Source organism: Mustela nigripes, chromosome 1 (assembly GCF_022355385.1).
Source record: "Mustela nigripes isolate SB6536 chromosome 1, MUSNIG.SB6536, whole genome shotgun sequence".
Taxonomy (NCBI): domain Eukaryota; kingdom Metazoa; phylum Chordata; class Mammalia; order Carnivora; family Mustelidae; genus Mustela; species Mustela nigripes.
Window position 1 is genome coordinate 244343326 of NC_081557.1, and position 14409 is coordinate 244357734.

The following is a 14409-nucleotide window of genomic DNA, read 5'->3' on the forward strand; positions in this document are numbered from 1 at the left end:
CGGTTCACAGGTAAACCATCTCATTGTGAACCTCCTGGCTGTTTTCTATGTTCTTCATCCTTCTCAGACTTGGGCCCCATCCCTTATAGCATCTGTGACCTAGGAGGAATTTTTAAGCTAAGCTAAATGTTTTCTCATTTACAAGATGAAAGTGTGGGGCCTTAGAGATGACCACAGATCCTTACACGCTATTGCCATCACAGGGTGGGATCTGTGGCCCTGAGCCTTGACTGTTAATCTCGGTGGGTCTGTGATTGCTTGACCAACGGAATATAGCAGAAGGGATGCTGCGCGCATTTCCATACACATGCCTTAAGAGGTTAGCAGAGGTGCTGCTTCCTGTCCTAGAATATCCTCTCTAGGGGGAACTGCCCGCCATGCTGTGGGGGAGCCTGACCTAACCACGGAGAGGAGTCAGATACTGAGAGAGACTCTGGCTAGTGGCAGCTGTCCCAGCCATTCCAGCTGAAAGGCAGACATGTGGACGAAGAAGAAGCCATCTTGGATGTCCAGCCCATCAAGGCTCAGTTGATATCTGAGCCTTCAGACAACTCCCTCCAAAGCCACCAGCCAACATAAGAAGCCCCAGGCGAGAACCTCACAGCAGAGCACAGTCATCCCACAGAACTGTGAGCCTCCAAGGTCTGTGGTGGTTCACTAAGAACAACCTCCTCCTCCCCCTCCTCCTCCTCCTCCCCTAACTCCTGCTCCTCCCCTTCTTCCTCCCTCTCCTCCTCCTCTCTCCCTCCCCTCCCTGCCCCCTCCTCCTTCTTCTTCTTTTTAATTCTATGCATTTCCAAGAAGGGGTAACTCTCAGTGTGATCGCTGGAAGCAGGTGGGTGGAGGTGGACCATTTGCTAGGTATTTTGAATTTGAAGAGCTCCCTTTACTTTTTCCAACTTTTTCTTGTGTCTTTCTTTTCTGTGTTTTTTTTTTTTTTTTTTTTTTTTTAAAGCACAGCCAGATAATTTAGACCTAAAATAGGAATGCCAAATTCAGCCTGTGTGTGTGATTTTTCAGACAGAAAAATCATAGGCTTAGTACGGGCTCATGGTCATGAAAATCAAGCTCCAGAAGCAAAAATGATTCCAAGCAAAATTGCCCTGACAACTGTTGTCATGTCTGTGTATGAGTGTGTGTGTGTGTGTGTGTGTGTGTGTGTATGTACAAAGCAGTTAAAAACTTTCGACTACAAAATTATTTTACTATGTAAGCATCATGGAATTACAGGCTTTTGGGGGGGGGGGGGGGTTAAAAGAACATGATTACCTGTAATTACAGTCTTGCTAAGTTTGATTTTATGGAAGAACAAAATTCTAGTTTGATTGTTCCCACATAGAAAGACATGGTGCCTATTGGAAATGCTCTTTTTTTCCTTCTGACTCAAGTGGCTAAGTTTATTTCATGTTTGCGATCTTCCTAGAAGTCAACCTTTTATGTTTATTGCCAAGGTTGTTTGTGCGCCTTGCTAATTATGTTGCTAGCTACCAAGTCTCAAACAAAGTTTGAGATAACCCTACTATCTCCCCCTTGAGTTTCTACAGACACCTAAATTGATAGGCAACAGGGTAGCAACTGGGTCAGCCTCATAAATTCTGTCAGTTACTTGGTCAGTTAAGTTCACAGCCTCAGGGGGAGACAAACTAGATGCCTGACAGGCATGGATAAGGGAATCGGTTTATTTCACCTTTTTATATTTCAGCCTTTACAGTATCGATTGCCATTCCCCTCCCCCCCCCCCAGGATAAAAGCCTCCGGAACACGTGGGGGCCCCAAGTTAGAAGGGTGGGGTTGGGATGGGGGTGTGGGGGGTTGGGATGGGGGTGTGGGGGGTTGGGATGGGGGCGTGGGGAGTGGTTAGCCCGCGTCCCCTGACGCACGCTGCAGTCAGTTCCAGCTACAGAACGTTGCTTGGATGGGGTCTGCCGCAGAAGCCTTTCCCTAAGGAGACCCCAAGGGGCAGGATTTGGGGATTTTGTGAGTGCGAGCCCACAGCATCAAGTCACTTCACTGAGTCTTGCCATTTCTTGGAACCAGAAGCGGAGTGCTGCGGACCCTTCCCGGTTCCTGACTCCCAGGCCGGTCAGCACCCAGAGACAGCCGGGGTAACTGTTTTCTTGCCCTTTCACAGCTCACAGAGGAGGTGTGACTGTGTGTGAGGCGCGAGAAAGCTTGTTCTATAATTACTAGTGATTCGCCGGAGTGCGCAGTACACCCACCCGGCCTGCGCGTCCCTGCGAGCTGGTCGGAGGCTGACCGGTCTGCGGCCCCGCGCGCCGGAGGCCGAGGACGTGCGTCTAGAACACGGGGGACACTACTTTGCCCCAAAGTGAGTTGTCACAGCTCAGTGGATATGGGGTCTGTGGCACTGATGGCCTTCGTAGCCAGATCTACGATCGGGGGCACTCAGGCCACGGCAGTCAAGTCCCAACGAAGGAGATGGGCGTAAGCCGGGCAGCAGGTCGCGCGCTCCCGACCCCGAGGGCACCCACCCTCCAGGCCCCGGCCGCCGCCGCCGGTCCCACGCCCGCCTTAAGGCCGAAGCCCCGCTTCCGGGAACCCGAGGCGCCCCCAACCCCACGGCCACAGCCTCGGCCGCGTGCCCGCTCAGCGGGCGGCACCCGCGCCCGCCGCTGGCTGCGCTTTCGGCTCGCGCCCACACGCTGCCCCTCTCCGGCGGGCAGCCCCACTTTCCCCGCGCCTCACGGGGCCCCGCACGGCCTCCGGGTGCCCCCAGGGGCGCGGCGCGCGCCGAGCGGCGCCGGGGGCGGAGCCTTTCGCGGGGCGCCTCGGGATTGGCCGCGGGGGGCAGGGGGCGGGGCCAGCCCCGGAGAAAACAGCGCGCGCGCAGCCCGACTGCAGTCCCAGTCCCGAGCCAGAGTCCGAGCCCGAGCCCCTGTTAGTCCGGGTTGCCACGCAGCCGCGCTCCCGAGCCTTTTTTTTTTTTTTTTTTTTTTTTTTAACCGGGGACCCCTCCGGCCGGGTTCTCCCACCCGCTCCCGCGCAGCCCAGCAGTGGTCCCGCCCCGCAGGTAGCGTCCCGCGTGGTGCAGCCCCGGCCCGAGCGGCGATGCGCCTCATTCAGAACATGTGCACCATCGCCGAGTACCCCGCGCCGGGCAGCGCCGCCGCCGCCGCCGACTGCTGCCTGGGGGCGGCCGGCCGCCGCCTGGTCAAGATCGCCGTGGTGGGGGCCAGCGGCGTGGGCAAGACCGGTGAGTCCTAGCCCTCGGGCCAGAACGCCTCCGTCCCTGGGGCTGGGCGTGGACGGCCTCGCTGGGGGCTGCGTGTGAGCGAGGCGTGGGGGAGAGGCGGGAGGGCAGCTGGCCTCCCGTGCCCTCCTACTGATCCGCTGCCCCTCGGCGAGGGCCTGAGCCAGCATCGCCTCCAAGCCCCTTCTTCAACAGATGAGGAAAACGGGGACCCCAGGAGGACCAAGCCTCCTCCGGGGCACCGCCGGGGCAACTGGGATTAGAACTTTGGGGTTCTTGAGTCTGTCTGGCGGTGCCTGGAACAGAAGGGGCACTTAGGGAACGGAACCCCTCCTGGAGGTCTTTAAGGTTCAGAAAGACCTTTGTCTCCTGGAAGCCTTAGGTGTGGCTCAGCCGGGCTCAGAGGAGGGGGGTGAGCCAAATGACCCTTCCAGCTGGACAGAGCCATAATTCACGAGGCCTTGGACGCCTTCTACCCCTCTCTCCGTTGTGTCTGGAAGAAGGGTCAAGGAGCTGCAGGGTAGGAATTTGACTTGGTGGCTGCCCGGCTTGCTTTCTCTGCCGGAGTGGTTTCCCAGGCTGGGGGTGGGGTGGACACCGATTAGGACTTCTTATGCCAGAGTTAACTCTCTCTCCTTTCTCTTTTCTGCCCTACAGCTCTGGTGGTCCGGTTCCTCACCAAGCGGTTCATTGGTGACTATGAAAGAAATGCAGGTGAGGGGGCGCGTTTGGGACGAGTGTGCTCAGCTAGCACAGTACTGCCCTTAACCATTTTCCAGGCTCTCCCAGGGAGCCTCCCTCACAGGACAGTCTGAGCATCAGGATCCTGCCACTTCCAACTTTGCCTGCCCCTCCCCTGCTCCCCCGTTCCCATAACTGCCATCTGGCCTCATTCCATTCCTAGCCCATTCATCATTTTATCAAGTGCCTGAAAGTATTCTCCTTGGTATGTTTTAACTATAGGGACCCCAGTTGGAAGCACCCTTTGTACTCAAGAGCCTCTCCCTTCAAAACACTCCTGCAAAAGTCATAAAAAAAAAAAAAAAAAAAAGATGGTCAGCTCCTCCCCCCACCCCTCTCCCTCTCTGTTGGCCGCCTTTCAGAGGTGACCTTTTAAAGCAGAGGCCAAAGGAGAGCTGTTGTAAACCTAAAGTTCTCTTTTCTTAACAAAGACAAAAATAACTAGATGGTAGAATTTGAGGAGGGGAGCTCCCAAATAAACGAGAAGACACTATTTCAATCTCTGTGATTAAAGATGGCCACCGGGGAGGCTTAAGGGCTTTCTACCTATGCTCTGTTAGCAAATTGCTTAAATCCTTAGGCCATATTTAGTACCTAAGGGGATTATTTGAAATGTGCTCTATAAACCATCCCGAGATAAGGCATGACAGTCTTTTGCTTTGATGTAGATCTGGCTAACATGGTATCACATTTTTATTCCAACTGATGACATTGGCTGTGTATTTACTAGCAATATTTGCCTACCAAGTTGTTAATACCTAATGACTAAGTGGATGTCAGAGAGTAATGAAGTACTAAATTAAAACAAACGGCCATGCATGCTGAACAAGAAAATTTACTTCAAGGAAATACTCTAAATATGGGAGATCCATTTAAAATGAGCTAAGTCAGTCTCCACAAACTTGCAAACCGTGCCTTGGTTTTAATAAATGCCCTAATCTGGGGTTCGAATTGCAGTTGTTTAAAAAAAAAAAAAAAGCAGCTGAAATATGCTCATTAAGTAGAATAAACTATAGCTTATTTGTGTGCATTGGTTCAGGTTGCATATTTTTTCCTACTTAAAAAAAATCCCACTATGTTTTCAAAGTTGTACAAGGAGGAAAAACTGTATGTGAGTGTGTATGTATGTGTATATGTGTATATATATATATATATATATATATATATATTCCGCCCCCCCCGCTCTTTATAGGTAATCTCTACACCAGACAAGTGCAAATAGAAGGTGAAACCCTGGCTATTCAAGTTCAAGACACTCCAGGTGTTCAGGTAAGAAGCTCTGAGATTCGTGACTATAGTCCTCCTCGGCTATGGAATTGTTCAGTTGTTCTCAGAATAACGCGTTTTGCTGAAGAGGAGGGAAATTTGAGGGAGGTAAGACTAGGCTTGTACACGTTGCTTGTCACTTGGGTTGTCTTTGGCTATTGATCAGTCTTTGCCGGGCTTCTTTTGGGGGATGTGGCTGAGGACAGAAATCGTAGGAGGGTTCTACCCGGCAGGAGAGACCAAACCAAACCCACACGGAATTGGCACGGTTGCCTTGCCTTAGTTAAAACGATCAGTTTTTACCTTCGTGTATTTGGCCCTGAAAAACCAGCCATTTAGGTACAGTCTTGAAGTCCGTGGGATCACTTTAATATTGTGGAAAGTTCCTCTGTAGACAAAAGAGCCCTGCTGGTGTCTGTGTGTGTTTTTTTTCCCTCTTGAACTGGGCGGTTATCCAGGTTTAAATGCTTCCAGCTCCTATCTTCCCTGCCTCAGACGTACTGTCTAGCCAGTTAATTTCCCATTTTGTGCAACTACAAAGTCTCTCCGCGTGGAGTTCTCTGCAGGTCAATTTTCCAGTGGCATGTGGGGAGCTGCACTATTATTTATTCCAACTCCATGCAGCTGGATCAACATGCTGTCCAGAAAGCCGAAGCATGTGGGGAGCTAGCTGGTTTATGGCCTGAGACCCCGCATTACTGCCGCGGGCCCCTTAGACCTGGCGGTGTGGCAGAGCCAGGGGCTCTCCACGTGCCCCCACCCCGGCGTGCACCTCACCCCCCGCCCCCAACCTCTTGCAGGTCCACGAGAACGGCCTGAGCTGCGGCGAACAGCTGAACAGATGCATTCGCTGGGCCGATGCTGTGGTGATCGTGTTCTCGGTCACCGACTACAAGAGCTATGAACTCATCGGCCAGCTCCACCAGCACGTCCAGCAGCTGCACCTGGGCAGCCGGCTGCCGGTGGTGGTCGTGGCCAACAAAGCGGACCTGCTGCACGTCAAGCAGGTGGACCCCCAGCTGGGACTGCAGCTGGCAGGCGTGCTGGGCTGCTCCTTCTACGAGGTGTCCGTCAGCGAGAACTACAACGACGTCTACAACGCCTTCCACGTGCTGTGCAAGGAAGTGAGTCACAAACAGCAGCCCAGCAGCACGCCGGAGAAGCGGCGCACCTCCCTCATCCCCCGGCCCAAGTCCCCCAACATGCAGGACCTGAAGAGGAGGTTCAAGCAAGCCCTCTCGGCCAAAGTGAGGACAGTCACCTCCGTCTGAAGCGGGGCTGTCCGCGGGGGTTTGGTCTTCCCGGGAAGGGGGCCCGAGGTCCTTCCGGGGCAGGAACGTTGAATGCTGGCAGGAGTTCGTGGTTCCAGAAAGGGCCGGAGCCGAGGGGCCAGGAGGGCCTGTGGAACTGCTGCAGAAAAGCCGCGTTCTGAGCAGGGGACGGAACCGCGGAGGCTTGAGAGCGAGCCTGCTGAGCCGCTTTAGACCATGACCCGGACTGGGTGTCTTTTCCTTCCGAGATGGGGAGGGCGGCAGAATCACTTTGGAGTTTGTTCCTGACCTTGTCAATGACAGTCAGTGGTCGTTTCAGCGGCGGACTGGGTGTGCGGCCGACGGGCACGAGAGCACAGAGTCGGCACTCAAAGGCTGTCCCGTTTCTTCTCTTTCTTTCTTTTCCCTTCCCCCCCCCCCCCCCCCCCCCCCCAGAAGAAGAACTGCTTTTTCTCTTACTCATCCGATTTGCATCTCCGGAACACCGGTCGTGACAGAATGCCTTTCTAACCTGAAGGATACCCAGCTTTCTTTAAGGAACAAGGAGGAAATTTCTTGCCCCCTTGCCCCCCAAAAGGGCGGGGTTTATGGGCCAGATGTGATGTAGACAGACAGACATCTGTAAGCGTGTAGTGCCCACAGGAAGGCGCAACGCCCTTCCTGACCCGGATGGTTATGTCTAGTCCAGCACGTGTTAAACGGTTGACCTCTCAAACCCTTGAGCCCCAGCCTTTGGGTAATTGTGAGACGGTATCGTTTTTGTTTTTTTTTTAAACTCTTGCATCAGGTACAAGAAAAAAAGAAAAAGCCGTGTTCATTGACTTTGGTGTGATTTGTGTAAAAGGTTCACAGCGATGACGTTGGGTCATTTCCTAGGCCTGGCCGAGTCGTGGCTTAAATATGAAAACACGGTCCTACCGCAAGCGAACAGATAGAGGGGCCACCACCAAATCCCCGACAATGCACTTTAAAAAGCCACTCGTGATTTGGCTTAAACTGTAATTAATTTATTTTATGTACAATAAACGTCATTTTAAAAGAGCAGAGGCCTGACTTGGTCTTCATTGAAGTGTTCGCATTCTGTCCCTCACACGAAGTGTTGCTCGGCGTCCAGTACTTCTTGGTCGCTCGGCTTCAGGCGCCATGCCTTCCTCAGGCTCCCAGGGCAGACCAAAGAGGTGTGTTCTCTCGTCCGCCTTTCACAGGTGAGGAGACAGGCTTACCAATGAGCTAACTCACTTGTCAAAGCCCCCCCCTCGGGCTCCTGCCTGTGAGCGCTGTGAATCCTACTTTGCTGCTTTATATTCAAGAGTAGTGCCTCTCCTCTCCATTCCCTTCAGGATCCTCCAGGTAAAGCCAAGACAGATGTCTGGCTCTCCGTCTTCTGCTGTGAAGACCTCTCTCAGCTGAGCCTTGAAGATAATGCTTCTGTCCAAGATGGCTGCTTCTCTCCATCCATGTGGTTTATTGGCTCACCTCTTGGGGTAGGCGGCCTTCCAAAGGTGGACTCTATTCTCACTGGGAGCTGTTGATGGGGGGCCGTTCAGGAGCCGCTCCCGTGTAGCACGGTGTGTTCAAAGCAGCCGGGCCTCCCGCATCCTTCCACGCGGACCACATGAGACCCATCATCATGAGCAAAGAATGACACCTTAGAGGAGGGCTTTTGTGCACTTGGATCTCCTTTAGGCCTCGGGATAACCCTGGAAGGAGAGGAGGGAGGAAATCCTGCCACTTACAGGGGAGGAGAACAGGCTCTGAGTTCAGAGTGAGGTTTTCAAGTTCACACTAAGGACAGGAATCAAGGTCTTCTGACTGCAGTGTTATTTCTTGATGTTTCGTACACAGGGTACCGCTTGCCGCATACGCGGGGGCACGGGACCAAGGGCAGCAGTCCGAATGTCCGGCTAGTGAGGGCCGCTGTGGGCCGGTGCCGGACTTCCAACTCTGACCACAGGGCACATAGGCTGCCTGTTCTTGACAGGGCTTCTGGTGATGTCCCAAACCTTCCTTACAAGGAGGGTAGTTTTCTATGCTTATGCCTAAGCTAACCTCTGAGAAGGGTGTGTGTGTCTGTGTGTGAGTGTGTGTGTGTGGGGGGGCAGGGAGCAAAATGGTATCCACATGAAATTCAAAAAAGTCTCAGTTCAAAGGCACTAACAAGTTTCTCCAACTACTTCTTGCTTGTTTTTAGTTTTTTTTTTTTTTTAAAGATTTTATTTATTTATTTGACAGACAGAGATTACAAGTAAGCAGAGAGGCAGGCAGAGAGAGAGAGAGCGCAAGGAAGCAGGCTCCCTGCCGAGTAGAGAGCCCGATGCGGGGCTCGATCCCAGGACCCTGAGATCATGACCTGAGCCAAGGCAGAGGCTTTAACCCACTGAGCCACCCAGGTGCCCCAGTTTTTCTTTATTTATTTGTTAGAAAGAGAGAGAGAGCACAAGCAGGGGGAGCAGGAGGCAGAGGGAGAAGCAGGCTCCCAGCCTAGCAGAGAGCCCAATGTAGGACTCAATCCCCCGACTCTAAGATCATGACCAGAGCCAAAGGCAGAGAGGCTTAACTGACTGAGCCACCCGGGCGCCCCTGTTTTAGTTTTATTTTTCTGTGTGGTTATATAAATGATGTCCAGTGAATAAGAGGTTAAATTTTATGTACTCCACAATGGTCTTCTCCTCATGTTCTGGAATTAAAGAAGATGCAGAGTTTTCCTGGGGGCTTCAGCTCAGAAAGGTGCTGAGCAGGGCTGTACCTCCATTAGTGACTGCCACACACCAGTCCATCTGTTCTCCAAGCCTGCGGACCTCTGGGCAGGCCTCCCCTCCTGCCATGTGAGCTTCACTTCCTCACTTCCTAGAACGTCATGGCTGCGCCCCACGTTTCCACTCTGCGGCACTCGCTCTCTCATACTTCACTTCAGAAGTTTGGGTGGGTAGGGGGTCTCAGAGTTCTCGTCCATCCAGGGGTATAAAGTGTTACCTGAGAGTGTGCGTGTGTGTGTGTGTGTGTGTGTGTGTGCCTGCCAGAGAGAGAGAGAGAGAGAGAGACCTTGCTGGAAAGCCCCAGGTCCCAGTTCTGTCCAGTGTTTCAGCTAACTTAAATATTTATAGTTCTGGAATCTACCATATTTTCTTCTCACGAATTTAGCTTCGTGTTTCATTACCTTTGCTCATCTTTTTCATTATTAGTATTTCTTAATCCCTGTGTGTTTATTTTAAAATTTCTGAACTGCAACCATATGGTACAGAGAAACAGCCCTCTCTGGCCTCGGTCGGGGAATGCCTCCTTTGCCACCCGTGGAAGGAATAGGAGGCCCGGGAGTGTGGTGAGGAAGGAAAGGAATTCGAATTCACTGAGCATTTATGATGTGCCAGATGATGAAGGATCTCCTTTCATCTTTTGAAGAATCCTATAAGGAAGAGAATACTACCACTCCCATTTTAAAGACAAGAACACTGAGGCTCAGATCACATCCTGTGCTTAGGGCCACGCAGGGAGAAACAGGGACTGATTCTGTGTATTGAAACCTGTGTCTGGCTCTATGGGGTATCTGAAATAATTGTGTTTTCCACACCAACCCACAGTCCATTTTTAGTTCTTCCTGCAGACAGGGAGAAGGAAGGCTGCAATGAATTAGGGAGCTGACCCACCTCTTAAGAGGCAGATTCAGAAACCACCGCCCCCAGCACACACCCAGGAGTGTCCGAAGCCACAGCCTAGTTCCCGGGCATCCAGCCCCAGCTTCCCAGCTCCCCTCCTCCAAGCAAGTGGCCCTGGGTCCTCTTCCAGGGCCTGCCCTTCCCCCCCAACCCCTTCCCTCCCTCCTCCTTGGTGGCAGCCCTGGGTTTGTGGCTCCTCCCCGGCCCCAGGCCCCGGGGCCAGCAGCATCTGCTGTTGCCATCAGCCTCGCTCAAGGGCCTCCAGTCCCAGGTCGGTAATAAAAGACGCAGGCTGGGGCGGGGGTGGGGGGGGGGGGGTGGGGCAGCTGAGCCTGCAGCCCGTCAGCCCCACAACCGGATCCGTGTCTGTCTTGGTGTCTGGCTTTCGAGTTTCCTCCCCGCCGCAAATCAAAACCATTCGGAGTGCTCTGCAGCCTGCCGGGCTGCGCTGTGTGCAGGGGTGGGGGCACCTTCCCGCCAGGCTCCCGCCCGCTCCAGCCTGCTTGGAAGCTGGGCGTGTGCACAGTGTGCCCCTTGTTCTGGAGACACAGGAGATTTCGACATTCGCTTTACACCCCAAGAGGGAGAAAACAAATATGTTTGGTGAACAAGCTTGTGGGCGAAGCCCTTACAGATGAACAACCGAGTAACCCCGGGTCCTGCTTCTGCAGGGTGAGGGGGGATGGGGACGGCCTTGCAGAGTCTCCCTCTGTAAGTCAGCACTGGACCCTCGGGGGACGGGATGGCCCCCCAAGGCGTTAGATGGCTTTATTTATCACAATAAACACACCAGGAAAACTCCTGTTTTCTGCACTCCCTTAAAATCTAAGGTGAGAAGTTTTCTGAAAAGTTCTCACTATCGGGCGCCCGGGTGGCTCAGTGGGTTAAGCCGTTGCCTTCGGCTTAGGTCATGGTCTCAGGGTCCTGGGATCGAGTACCGCATCGGGCTCTCTGCTCAGCAGGAAGCCTGCTTCCTCCCCTCTCTGCCTACTTGTGATGTCTCTCTGTCAAATAAATAAATAAAATCTTAAAAAAAAAAAAAAGTTCTCAGTATCCTCATTAGCTCTGGGGGGGAAGAGAACAGGACTAGGGTTATTACTGGTTGTGGCAAGATCCCAGCCACCTCACCTCCCTTCTCCAAACTCTCCATCATCTGCTTTTGTGTTTAAAGATCCCCTCAAAAGAGAGACGGAGTCTCTTCATGTTTCTCAAGCAGGAACGGTGGACAGCGCTGGTAACACCAGGTTATCTGTTGGTGAGATTCTGTTTCTGGTAACCGGGGTAAAATAAATAATAGTGGTCTGGAGGGGAGCTTGACGGGATTCTTTGTTGTTGGGAAAAACTGCGACGGTCGGGGCCTGATGTAAGCAGAGCCATTCCCATCGGCCCGCCCGAGCACCTCCAGGCCGCTGGGCCCGGCGCTTGCGGGAAGCAGGCCTGAGGAGGAGAGTTTGCAAAGGCAGGAGTCGGTCGCTGCACCATCTCTACAGCTCCGTCCGCGGAGTTTATACCGAGTGGCCGTGAGGTCCTTGGCGGAGGGTGTGCATTTCCGCGGGCTTGTTTTGACTCTGGCCAGCCAGCGTTCAGGTGGAAAACTCTCCGAGCCAGGCCCCAGAGAGGAAACCAGTGCTGCTCCTCGGCTCCGCCTGTCACACCACCTCCAGGCAGCCCGAATGCCTTCAGCCCACTTGCATGTGGTGGCTGTGGGTGTCCGTCTCGGGAGGCCCGTCTCAGAAGCCACGCGTGCTGCTCCATGGAAGGGCCTATTTAGCCAGAGCGATTCCATCTTGGATTAAACAGTCATTTTGTTGTTTATGCAGTAAAACTTAAACTGACCCTGCCCCCACCCTCCCTGCCCCGGGGGACTTACTTAAAAGCAAGCCCGGGAAACCAGTCCCAGGTAACAGAGCCCAAATACAAGGGTGGGTTAGACTAGGTGGAGACATCTGATCAGTGGGGACACATACTGTCTTCCTAGCTACCAAGGAGTGTGGATGCCTTTCGGGCGCCAATTCTGACCAAGGTGATAGGCTGGTTCAAATATCTACTATAGGGCAAATTGTAATTCAATTGGTCACTTATGCATGACCTAGCATGACTGTGCAGCTTTCTCTGTGTTACAATCTCATTGGGCACCTGTGCGTGGCCAGGCCCAACCACATGGCCTTTGCCCTTAAAAGCTAGTCTGTAAGGCAGAGGGTCGTCGCCTCTTTGCAAGAGATGGCTCCGGCGGTCAGTTTGATTCTTGATGTTTGGTGCAAAATAAAGCTTTGCTTGACCTTCGCTTTGTATCAGTCTCACTCCTTTAATCACGGACCCATTAGTGGGGGACTTTTCACTCGGCAGTCAGCGTTTCTGGTGGAGGAATTTCTCGTAGGGACATGAGGCCCTGCGGGAGCAGTCATCAGACGGTTACTACCGAGCATGGTGATTCTCACGTGCCCTTGGCCCGCTTGCCCTTACGTGCCATGTTCTTGCCCTTACGCTTCCTCACAGCAGCCCGGTGAGGCAGGCCCTGTGACTGTCCCATTTCACGGTCCCCTGAGACCAGGGAAGCGCGCTGTGGGGTCGAAGAGCCCGGGCTGTGAACGCAGGGCCGCTGGCTCGGCCTCCGGGCTCTACTGTCTTGGAAGTCTGGGGGACCGAGGAGTTACCCCTTCTCTATCTTCTCCTCTCCTTGTGGTCCCTGGAAATGCCTCTAGATTTTCTCTTCATTTGACATTATTCTCCTGTGGAGCCTTGACCATTTTGTGAGGTGACTTGCTTGGCATCCTGGTCAGACCCCACAGCCCTTGGCATCACGCGCCAGCTGCTGTGTCAGGGACGGTGGCCATCTATGTCTCGTGACGTAAGTGCCTTGTGGGAGCGAGTTGTGCTTTCCAGATGGAGCCACTGAGGCTCGAGGAGCCCCACGCTGGGTTTGAGCGCGTTCACACCTTCGAAGGAGCTCAGGAGCGTGATCCGATCCTCAGCCCCTCCTGTTCCTGGGCCCTGAGCCCAAGAAGGAGGCAACCCCAGACAGGGTTTCAGAGGCCCCGTCAAGGGGCCAACATGCCACCTCCCGAGTCCCTTCTTTTTCCCCATCTGTTGAAGGCCCTTTGTAGGATTTATACCACGTTTCCATTATGCTCCTGCTTTTTTTTTTTTTTTTTAATTTATTTATTTGACAGAGAGAGAGCACAAGTAGGCAGAGAGGCAGGCAGAGAGAGAGAGAAGGAAGAAGGCTCCCTGCTGAGCAGAGAGCCCGATGCGGGACTCGATCCCAGGACCCTGAGATCATGACCTGAGCCGAAGGCAGCGGCTTAACCCACTGAGCCACCCAGGCGCCCCATGCTCCTGCTTTTAATTCAAGAGCAGGGCTCTGTCCCGCGTCTCCTACCTTCTTACTCAAAACGAAGTTGAGTCACCATGAACCTTCGCTTGTGTCCGGCGCCTTCTGCCCCTTGGTTGCCCGCCCAGCTCAGTCCCTCCCAGCCGCAGAGATGGAAGAAGGCGGTTGTAAGCCCGACTCGTGGCCTTTCCCCCAGCACACAGAGACCGCCTGCGGGGGCCCAGCCACGGCTAGATGACAACATTTACAGTCAGGGACCTCCTTCCTGGGTAATTCCGGATTAGAAGCTTTGTGGTGTTCTTTTCTAAAAGACAAAATTAACTTGTAAAAAAAATACATGAAAGTTGCAAAAGTGTGACCCATGTACAGGTTTGCTGCGGAGAACATTCTGACGATGCTCGATTGAGAGCGGGACTCTCCTCTTCTGAGCCTTCCCGCTTGTACTCGTTGTCACAAGTGTCCTTGTCACTACTTGGTAACAGCTTGGTTTTTAGGTGCCTTTGCATACAGACGTGTGGCATAAGACTTTCCCTCGAGGGATGCCTGGGTGGCTCAGTTGGTTAAGAAACTGCCTTCAGCTCAGGTCATGATCCTGAAGTCTCAGGATCAAGTCCCGCATCAGGCTCCTAGCTCTGGGGAGTCTGCTTCTCGCCTCTCATGCTCTCTCTCGCTGTCTCTCTCTCGAATAAATAAATAAAAATCTTAAAAAAAAAAAAAAAAAGACTTCACCTTCAGTAGATACTCACACAGCCCAGAGGACCTGCAGAAGTCCCAGCTGCTCTGTCTGCGAGAGCCCCAGAGTCAGGGATATGTCTGGTTCCCTCACCCTCTCCTGCCTGGCCAGAACCCAGCAGAGTGCCCGGAACGTGTCCCTCAATACGTGGAAATGAAAGAATGCACACACTGACACAGTAACAGCATATTCTTCTTCTTTTT

General features: G+C 53.2%; 1 protein-coding gene across 1 annotated transcript; it reads left to right on the top strand.

Moving 5' to 3' along the window:
* The first annotated feature begins 2858 nt into the window (after nt 1-2858).
* RASL11B (RAS like family 11 member B) lies at nt 2859-7531 on the top strand. The gene is made up of 4 exons (XM_059383874.1): nt 2859-3214; nt 3869-3925; nt 5145-5221; nt 6019-7531. The coding sequence occupies exons 1-4, from the start codon at nt 3070-3072 to the stop codon at nt 6487-6489; spliced, it is 750 nt and encodes a 249-aa protein (XP_059239857.1). The 5' UTR covers nt 2859-3069; the 3' UTR covers nt 6490-7531.
* The last annotated feature ends 6878 nt before the right edge of the window (nt 7532-14409 follow it).

Coding starts and splice junctions, on each gene's coding strand:
- RASL11B (XM_059383874.1), top strand. CDS start 3,070: ATGCGCCTCATTCAGAACATGTGCACCATCGCCGAGTACCCCGCGCCG. Junction 3,926..5,144: donor TGACTATGAAAGAAATGCAG/GTGAGGGGGCGC, acceptor CGCTCTTTATAG/GTAATCTCTACACCAGACAA. Junction 5,222..6,018: donor AAGACACTCCAGGTGTTCAG/GTAAGAAGCTCT, acceptor AACCTCTTGCAG/GTCCACGAGAACGGCCTGAG.